Below are 10,027 nucleotides of genomic sequence, written 5' to 3' on the forward strand. Positions count from 1 at the left end.
GAGGAGGAGGAGGAGGAGGAGGAGAGGGAGGATAACAAAGCAGTATAGGAAAATAAAGATTTTATTTGGCTAACACTTCCAGGTAACAGTCCACCATTGGGAAGAAGTCAAGGGAGGAGCCTTAAACCACAAGTCATGTCATATCCACAGTAAAGTGCAGAGAGCTTGCTTGTGCTCAGCTCAATTCCTCTACCCCTACGCAGTTCAAAACTCTTTGCCTAGGGGATGTTGTCACTCACACTGGGCTTTGTCTTCCCACACCAGTTAACTTAAGACAGTCCCCCACAGACATGCCCAGAAGCCTACCCAATGTAGACAGTTCTTTATCAAGATTCTTTCCAAGTGATTCTAAGTTGTGTTGAGTTGACAATTTAAGCTATTCACCATGACAAATAATCTTACATACTCTAGAAATGGTTTTGTCCTGTTCCTCGTGTGGTAGAAAAGTAATCTTGATGGCCATGGTGAGCATTGTCCTTGACTTTCCAGATGGCCTTCTCTGTAGCCAGTCACCTCTCCTTGCTTGATGGCCATGGTGAGCATTGTCCTTGACTCTCCAGATGGCCTTCTCTGTAGCCAGTCACCTCTCCTTGATCCCACTCTTCACTGGAAATTAACTGATCCTCATTCCCTAGCTCCAACTGTACTGCCATTTAATTTCGCTCTCCTTCTGGCCAAGAGGGAATAAGGGATGATAGCTAGAAGCCTCCCAGAGGAATGACTATGGCAAAATTTTAAAGTCTAGAAATAAATTGACTGTGGTCACAGAACGCTTAACTGATTTTGCAGTCCCTGCTCTGGATGTATGGAAGGAACTGTGTGACTCTGAGAATGCTGGGAGACTGGGGGGTCATCTTTGCATTTGCTCCTTCAACAGGGAGGGACTTATTCAACTGACCTTGGTGGAAGCAAGCTTGCTCACAAGGTGCCAGCCAGCTTTTACAAGGAAAATAACTTGAAGTCCGTAGTTTGTGGTTGCATTTGTTTTTGTGCTGCCCAGCTTCCAGCCCCTTTATCAACCTTTAACAACCCTTGTCTCATGTGTTCTATATATTCACCCCCCCCCCTGACTCCTTTTCTTCCTGGTAGCAGCTTCTTAAAAGGTCATGTGAGATCATCGGTCCTTCTCAAGCTCTTAATTTCTTGTCTTCCCTCGTGCAGCCACTAATGCCAATCATCCTACAGTGTCCCATTATCCTTAAAGCATCAGCCACAGTGGGGCACATACCAGCCAGCGTTTTAGTATGCCCCACTGGGCTCCTCCCCTTAGCTAAGCCACTCACACTGCCCGATCTGAGACCCGAAGAAGTGGGTGTTCTAAATGTGGAGCAGCTGAGGGGAGTCCCCATGCTGGTGAAAGAGAAGGGTTTGTGGGGGTGGCTAGCTTCATTTTGTAGTTAGGAAAGGAAGATTTTTTTTTCAAACTTTGGCCTCTTGAAAGAAAATGATACCCTTGATTTCCCCTGTCACTTTTCACTGCTTAAAATTCTAGCAGTGCTGGTGATCATGATACAGATTATGAAATCACAGTGACTGATGCAGCTGTCCCCATTTGGTGGTTATAGCTTCATAGGATTCAAACACGGGGACTGTTGTAGGGAAACAGAGGCCATTAGCATGGGCCCTCCTCTCCTGATTACAGCTAAGCCCTCCTGACTTGCCTTTGCCATGTTTCTCCATCTTGAGAGAGCCATTCCCTTGGCCGTTCCCCGAGATCCTCTGACATCCAAGGATCCACCTGCCTGAAGTCAGCCCGACTTGTTGGGAAGATTTCTAGAGCAGACACCGGGATTGGCAAGCCCGTTTCCATGGTACCCAACCACTTCTCAGAAGCCTAGGGGGAAAAAAAAGCACTTTTTCGTCAAATTCATTTCTGTTTGTTCACATTTAGCCCAGCTGCAGAGTCTGTGGAAACCTAAGAGCAAAGCCAAGTATAGCTTTGGATGGGTCACATGTGGGTCAGAGGCCAGGACCCTAGGATAGGACTTCCTCAGCAAATCCGAGGCCCAGCTCTCAGCAACAGTGGCTCTCAGGACTGCGAGGTATCTCCGTGCCTGGCCTCAAACACACAGCCACAGAGAATGCCCAAGGCTTGCTTTCTCTTGGAAAAAGGTTGGGTCCAACTGCTACAAAAGGACATCACTTGGTTGCAACTCGTGAGAAGATGAAGTGTTGACGTAGATGACGTATCCCCCTGTAGTGAACTTCGAGGAGTAACCACCGCCACTTGCCACATGCAACTATTTGGCTCGCTGCAGGCGCTTCAGTGAGCTGTCTGCCTTGAGGTACTTCAGCTCCTTCCCACAGGTTTACCAGAGCCTTGAAAAAATCAGGCTTGAACCACTTCATTTTAACTTCGCTGCCTAAACCAGAGTGGAGGGCTGGGATGTGAGCACCACCTAGTGGTGAGAACATGGAACTGAGGAAAGATTTTTCAGGTTTCCTCTACAGTTGATGCTACTCCTATAGCATGAGGGCAGGAAGAGCACAAAAACAGAGATATTTGCGCTACCTCTCTCAAGAGAATGAAATTAATATCTGTAAGGAATATCAAACCTATCTTCCACAGCAGTCTCAAGCAAATGATACCTGTCTGTCATTTTAACTTTCCTCTCCATTAGGATGCCCCCGCAATCCTACTGAAGGACCATTCCGCCAGCCATGTTTATTTCCTTATTTCCAGTCTTCCAGGAAGAGATGACCAAGCCACCCTGCCTCCCCCACCTACCAGCCCTGTCCCCACTGATGCTCTGGGACGAACCATAAATCCCCACCCCCACCCCGCTTTCCCACAAGGGATAAGCCTGTTTCCACCTCGATTGTCTGTTTACAGGCTCAATTTACCGCCCTCTCAAAGTTCCAGTGGGTTACCAAGTGTTCAAGAATATGCATCTGTGGGGGAAGTTTTACATCCAAGCCACAGTGAGGAGCTTTGTACAAGCCTATTTTTTTTCTTTAAATAATCAATAGTTAAAGGCATACCAGCCCACAGTTGTTCCTAGAAAGCACACAAGGGATGTCTGTGCCTCTCTACTAAGGCTGGTTGACTCCCAGTGACTCCTTTTGTAGGATCTGCACCCCCATCTATGTACAGCCTCATTGAGATTCCAGGCTCCCTAAAAGCGACATTCCTATATGGCATTGCTTGCCTGCCTTCTCAGATGGAAGAGAATTAAATCGACCTGGTCAATTATGCTCTCCTAGCATCTCATATTCTCTTGAGCGACTATGAAGTAATTGTTCCATCCCCATGGCTGCGACTAATATTAAATTAAGTAGTTAATAAAAATGTTTTCCATCTTAAATAATCGGTTCCGTTCCATTATTTCACGATAACCATTTGTTAATGCTAGCAATTATGTAAAACAACCATGAATCATTGTGGGGGGGGCTGGACTCCACACCACCCAGCCAGAGGGGAGGGGGCTGGACTGTACACATCCAGCCCAGATCCCAGGAATTTCTCCTTGATGCCTCTAGAGCTCTTCCCCTTCTGACTTGGCATTTTCATCCAAATGTCAACTTGTTGAACTTAGAGGCCGAGACACAGTAACAAAAACATGAAGCAACATTCTTTTAAAAAAAAAAAAAAAGACAGCTTGTTAGAAAAAAACAGTTACAAGTAAGCATGGATCCTGCCTCCCAGACCTTTAAACTCACAGGAAGAGCTTCTGGTGGGTCTTTGAGATATCTTTTGTGTCCCAGCACAACTGGAGCTGATTAGAATCTGTGGTAACCAAGGCAGTGCCCACATCTGTAGGCTTCATTTACCATCTCACTTTATGACGATCTGGCACTGTAGCCTCTGCCTTAGCATCACCAGGGGCCTCTGCCTCCATAGGAGTGCTCCTCAAAGAGCGTCATCATGCTCAGAGAAGCTGTGTAACCGTTTCCATGGCTTCCCGCCTCCACAGCAGGTACATCCTCAGGTCCTGTGAGTCATGTGAGCAGATGACCCTGTCAAGAAAAGAGAGTCAAAAATAAGAGCCAGGCCTGAGTCCTGGAATCAATTCCACAATGGGTTGAACGACCCCCCAAATTATTCCTGCTTGGCAACATTTGGTTTCCCTATATAAATGGAAAGACTTTACCAGTTTTCCTGTATTTTGTCTTGTTTTCTTTTGTTTTCCCGAGTGGGATGGTGTTGGGCTGGAGGTTAACTGGTGACACTTTGTTACAGATGCTCTACTGATCCCCACAGATAGGAACATAATCTCATTTCTTACTTGATTCTTTCACTGCTTCTGACTTCCAGAGCCTCCTTCCTTAAGAGAAGTCACAGGGCATGGGCAGCCAACAGGGCCCAGGATCTGCAAACACATTCCATTGCATACACTTGACTCGGGAGTCACTTTCTGTGTGAGATGCTGAGGGCTGCTGATCCCCCTACTTGTGGTTGTGATCTAACAAAAGGAGTCAGTAAAAAGGACAGCGCTGAGCGTGGAAGGTCAAGTGCTTACATCGGATCTGTGAGTGGGTGACACACTGAACTGAGAAGTGCAGAAATGTCATTAGTGGCAACTAAGGGATCCGCACTCAAGAGTACCTGCCGAGTTACCACCTCCCCTTCTAGACCTAAAGCCCATGACTCGTCTTGTTTTCTAAAGCATTCTTCCCTCCCAGTCCCTCTATCTGAAGGCAAAAACGGAAGGGCAGCCTGGATCACCTAGTGCTTCTCCCCACAACAATCTTTGCAGAGCTTGTCCTTTCACTATCAGTAGCCCAAGAAGACAGAAAGAGTTTGCCCCCAGGTGCCTGACACTCCAGCACAGCCATGAGTGCCACCATGCCAGCAGTGAGCACTGATGGCACTCCATGTTAAAATGTTGTATGTGCACATGTGCGCGTGATCTGCTAACCCCCTTTCTTATTCTTTTTTCACAGTTCATTTATGATGAAAAAGTTTCTTGGTGAGTATCTCTTTCCCTCTTTTGAAATTGTGCCCTTTTCTGGGGCAGCGCTAAATGCATTGCAGGCTGGAGTTGAGGTTTAGAAAAGGAAGAGACAGCAAACTGGCTCAGCAGGCAAAGGCACTTGCTGCTGTGTCCAGCAGCCCACGTTTAATCTCTGGAACCCATCTGATCAAAGGAGAGAACTCATTTCCACAAGTTGTCCTCTGACCTCCATAACCATACTGGCATGCCTGTGCACAAATAAGTAAATCTAATTTAGAAAAGGAGAAAATCTCATGACACCCTGAAACAACCAGGATTCATCTCTCTCAACAAAGACATTAAATTACCTTTTACCAAACGTTTCCCTTGGACTGGGTCTATGGGATTCATATCTTCATATCTAGACATCTTTATTGTAGAGGTTGGATGTTGTAAATTTTCTGTCTTTCTCCAGTCAGACATTGCTGGAGCATGGTTGTAGTTTTGACTGATCTTTCCATAGCTGTGTCAGTCAACTTTCCATTACTATAACAAAGTGACATAGATAATCAACTTATAAAGAGAAAAAGTTCATTTTTTTACTCCCACCTTGGAAGGTTTTGGTCCTTGTTCTGCTAGCACATCATGGTAAGAGGGAATGTTTGACAGTAAAACCAAACTATTCACCCCATGACCAGAAAGCAACAGGAAGAGGGGTCCCACTGTCTTCTTCACAGTGCCTCTGATGACCCTCCACTGGGCGTGCCTCTTCAGGCTTACACCAGTGCCCATTAACACCAAACTGGGAGCCAAACCCTTAACACGTGGGCCTTTGGGAGAATATTCTGGACCTGAGCTGTAGCAGGATGCACACCAAGTTCCGTATTCCAAGCCTCAGTGACATCTCGGGAGTCAGGATGCAAGCCCAGCACAGTTGTTTATCCGTTAAAGTGGCTGCTGATACTCTAGAGGAATCCAGTGACTCTGAGAGTCCATGCTGACTGAGACAGAAGGTGTTAATTCAATTAAATTCACGGAGGGATATTTGCATTTTGACCGACTGTCCAAACCCGAATTCTTGAAATGAGTTCTGAGCAAGTCCGATGTGTTTGAAATGGTAATAGAAATTTGGTGTCCTGTGCCTTCTTGTTACAGCTTTTTTTTTTTTTTTTCAAATGTTTGATCCGCATAAGTAGAAGAAAATGAAAAACTTCTTAGAAATGGGAGTGGCTCTGTAGCTAGAAACTTCCACGGTGTTACTTTGAGTTAGGAATAAGCCATAAAAAGAGACAGAGAATTCCTGTGGCTTCACTTTCAGAAAACATTCTCAGCTTTTATTCTAACCCTTGGTTTAGAATAAAACCTGTGCCGCTGTAAGAGAGCAGCTCCCTGGCTTCTAAAACTTGGGGGGAACAAGGACCTACCTCAGTGATAAGGAGCTATGCCAGTGGGTAGAGATAAGTTGTTGACTTCCTGTAAGAACTACCTCTATTTTCTTTTAAAATCAGCTTGTGAAGTGTTTAGAAACCCAGTTATTAAAAATTCAGATTACGATAAAGCACATATAGTCTATTTTTAAAAGAACCTAGCTCTTCGTGCTGATGCATAAAAAAATAATGTTTTTAAAGTAATAGTGATCAAAAGCCTAAAAGGGGTCAGCATGACTAGGAGCACCCCAGGTCCCCACATCTGCTAGGGATGCTGCTCTCAAGTGTGGCACATCAGGGTCACTGCTGACCTCAGCCACTGTCCACCACTGCTGGGAAGGGTCATCTCAGGGTGAGGACCTGAAATCTTGGGGGGGGGGCCACTCACTTGTGCTATCTCATAGAACTGCACTATGTGAGAACCAGAGCTGGGGGAGATGAATGCAGACAGCCTGGTGAACCAGCTTTGGTTGGTACAGAACCCTTTGAGATAACTAACATGTCTTAGAGCCAGAAAAGGGAGTGATTTTTTTTTTTCTTCATTCCAAAGGAGTCTTAGTCACTGCTCTGTGGTTGTAATGAGACACTATGACCAGAACAACTCCTATAAGAGAAAGCATTTAATTAGGGCTGGCTTACAGTTCCAGAGGTTTAATCCATTATTGTCATGGCAGGAAGCATGCAGGCAGACATGGTAGCTGAGAGTTCTACATCAGAATTCGAAGGCAGAAAGAAGAGAAGAGAGAACTTTTGGGTCTGGCTTGAGCTTCAGAAACTCCAAAGCCCAACCCCAGTGACACACTTCCTCCAACAAGGCCACAGCTCCTAATCCCTCTCAAGTAGTTCTAATCCTTAATGACCACACATTCAAAAATATGAACCTATAGGGGCCATTCCTATTCAAACAACCACGAAAGTGTTCTCTCTCTCTCTCTCTCTCTCTCTCTCTCTCTCTCTCTCCTTGTGATGTTAGGTAAACCAATGCTAGGTTAGAGCTTCTGTAAAGAAGCAGGCCCTTAGTGCCTATATTCCAAGAACCAACAGTCCTGTACATGGAATCAGGAGTGTGGGCAGAGCCAGGAGAGCCACAGATGTACATCACAAGTAGTGTGCAACTTGGTGCTAGCCCTGGGGGACGGTAGAGTTAAAAATCTCTCACTGTTTGCTTCCAAAGACCTGAGATAAGGGCTCCCAGGGTACTTAGTCCCATCACTCCGAGTGCCAGCCTGTTGTGTAATCACTGTTATTGCATGCATGAGCTGACAGAGAGAATTTCTCATATGAGTGAGACTGGGACATTAAACTCTGCACTACTGGCCCTTTGCTGCTCGGGGAATTCCAGGGATTTCAATTCCTCATGTTAGGAGATGCAAAATATATTGAACTTGAATTTGCATCTCACTGTTTGCTTCTCCTGTTTTCCTAACTACCAAGCACTGCCTTATCTGGAAGGGCGTGGGCAGGAACTGATCTTTCCCTTTAAAACCAAACTCTTCAGCGTACACAGTGGAGCTGCAGCAAGGGTTTGGTGACACCTTACAAGCTGAATTTCACTGTTGCAAGATAGTCCAGCAGCTCCTAGAGATATTAAGGCAGGTGATTAGCTCACTTTCTATCTTCAGAAGGAAACTGATTGCGACTGTGTTGATTTTGAAACAAGAGTGTTCCTAAGAAAATGAATTTGTACTGCCAAATACAAATGCAGTGATCTCTCAGGATTTGTGAAGAATTGGTTTCGGGCCTACAGATGATACCAGAATCTATGGTTGTTCAAGTCTGTATGTAAACTGTAATGGTATTTGCACACTTTCTTCTGTATGCTTTAAGACAACTCCAGATCATTAATAATCAATGTAATGTAAATGCTGTTTAAATAGCAGAGTTGAGGTGTTCTCATGTATTACATAGTATTACATTGGATCAACAGTTCTCAACCTGTGGGTCTCAACCCCTTTGGGGAGAGGTCAAAGGACCCTTTCACAGGGGTTGCCTAAGACCATCCTGCATATCATATATTTATATCATGATTCATAATAATAGCAAAATTGAAGTTATGAAATAGTGACAAAAATAATTTTATGGTTGGGGGTCACCACATGAGTATTGTATTAAAGGGTCACAGCATTAGGAAGGTTGAGAACCACTGCACTACATTATTCATGGAATTGTCTTAATTTAATTTCCCACAACTGTGATAAAATAATGAGACAAAAGCGACTTTGGGAACCAATAGGTTTGTTTTAGCTCGCAGTTCTAGTACAGATTAGCAGAGAAGTCACAGCAGCAGAATCCTCAGAGAATTGGTGGCATTACATCTACAATCAGAAGCAGAGAGCGGTGAATGAATGCTGCATTCTAGTGTTAAGTTCAGTCTCTCCATTTTATACAGTCCAGTATCAACTGCCTAGGGAATGATGCCACCTACAGTGGGCATCTCTTCCCATTAATCTAGATAAACTTCCTCACACCATGCTCACCCAGATATCCTTCTCAGATGATTCTAGATTGTGTCAAATTGGTGCTTAAAGTGACCATGATGAGAATGATGGGTTTTTTTTTTTTAGAGGCATTTGTGTATGTTCAGTACAGATAGAATTTTTAAAATATTTTTCAATGTGTAGTTGGTTGAGTTACAGAAGTAGAACCTGTAGATAAATAGGTTTAACTATATATTTTAAAAAGGTGTTACTTGATTGAGATTCCTTGACCATTCTTAAAGCTTGTGCCATTTATTTATGTTCAAGCAAGAAATGGAAGCCAGCCATCAGTTGGGATGCTTTTAGGAGAAGAACATTTTGACAAACCAACCATCGTGACAGCTGGGACAGAAGTAACAATTACAACTTTAGGCCAATCATTATTGATCCTGGGAACTGAAGGCTGGACTTCCCTTTCTTGAGATCGGTTGTTGCGTCAGTAGAGTAGAGTTCTCTTCCTGGGCAAGAGATAGGGACATAGGGACATCTCTCTGTTGGGTAGTATCCAAAAGACACTTAGAACTGAAAACATGAGAGACACATCTATTAGGTCACAGTGCAGGACAAAGCCTGTGGATCCAAGATAGCAGGTCAGCAAAGGCCACAGTGTCAGAAGGGAACTGAAGTACATGTGTCAGGATTCCAAAGGCTCAAGAAGAAACTAAAATATCCAGGGTGGTGTTCTGGTTTCTTCCTTTGAGTTCCTCACGTTGTGACTATGACAGACAGAAGTAGCCCTGGGAAAATGTCTGAGAATAGCTGCTCCACCTAGAGTCTCTCACGAGCTGGATCCAGCACATACCTGCAGACAGTGCTGGCCTTCAGGTCCTCACTGGCCAGTGGACAGACAGTGAACGTGTTGTCAGAGGTCATTTTGAGATGCTCACAGACTAAGGAAATGTATGCGTAGAGGGAGCCATGAGGACCCCTGATGATGAGCTCGGCAAAGAAGCCAAGGGAATGACAGGAGACCACAGGGGCCTCAGCAGCCCAGTGTGTTCAGTGTGGGAAAGGTCTTGGCAGGCACACACAGGAAACCAGCAATGTAGGCATGAATGGGGTTTCCTACACTTGGGTGTCCTGAAGAATGGCCAACAACCAGCTTAAGGGCTTGCTTTGCCATGGGGGGCAGGGGGTGAAGAGAGATTTCTTGCTGTGGTAGAAAGATTGCAGGTTTGAGAACAGTCTTGGGATACAATATGACAAAAAGGATATTTTAAAAAGAAGGAAGGAGGGAGGGCAGAAGGGA

At 44.9% G+C, this 10,027-nt stretch overlaps 1 protein-coding gene across 1 annotated transcript in view; it reads left to right on the forward strand.

Moving 5' to 3' along the window:
* Slc24a3 (solute carrier family 24 member 3) overlaps positions 1–10,027 on the forward strand; it is a 469,023-nt gene that overhangs the window by 412,955 nt on the left and 46,041 nt on the right. Inside the window, exon 8 of the mRNA XM_029535751.1 lies at positions 4,885–4,910. Within this exon, the coding sequence (XP_029391611.1) occupies positions 4,885–4,910 (26 nt within the window). The remainder of the gene's footprint in view (positions 1–4,884; positions 4,911–10,027) is intronic.

Source organism: Mus pahari, chromosome 3, assembly GCF_900095145.1.
Source record: "Mus pahari chromosome 3, PAHARI_EIJ_v1.1, whole genome shotgun sequence".
Lineage (NCBI taxonomy): Eukaryota > Metazoa > Chordata > Mammalia > Rodentia > Muridae > Mus > Mus pahari.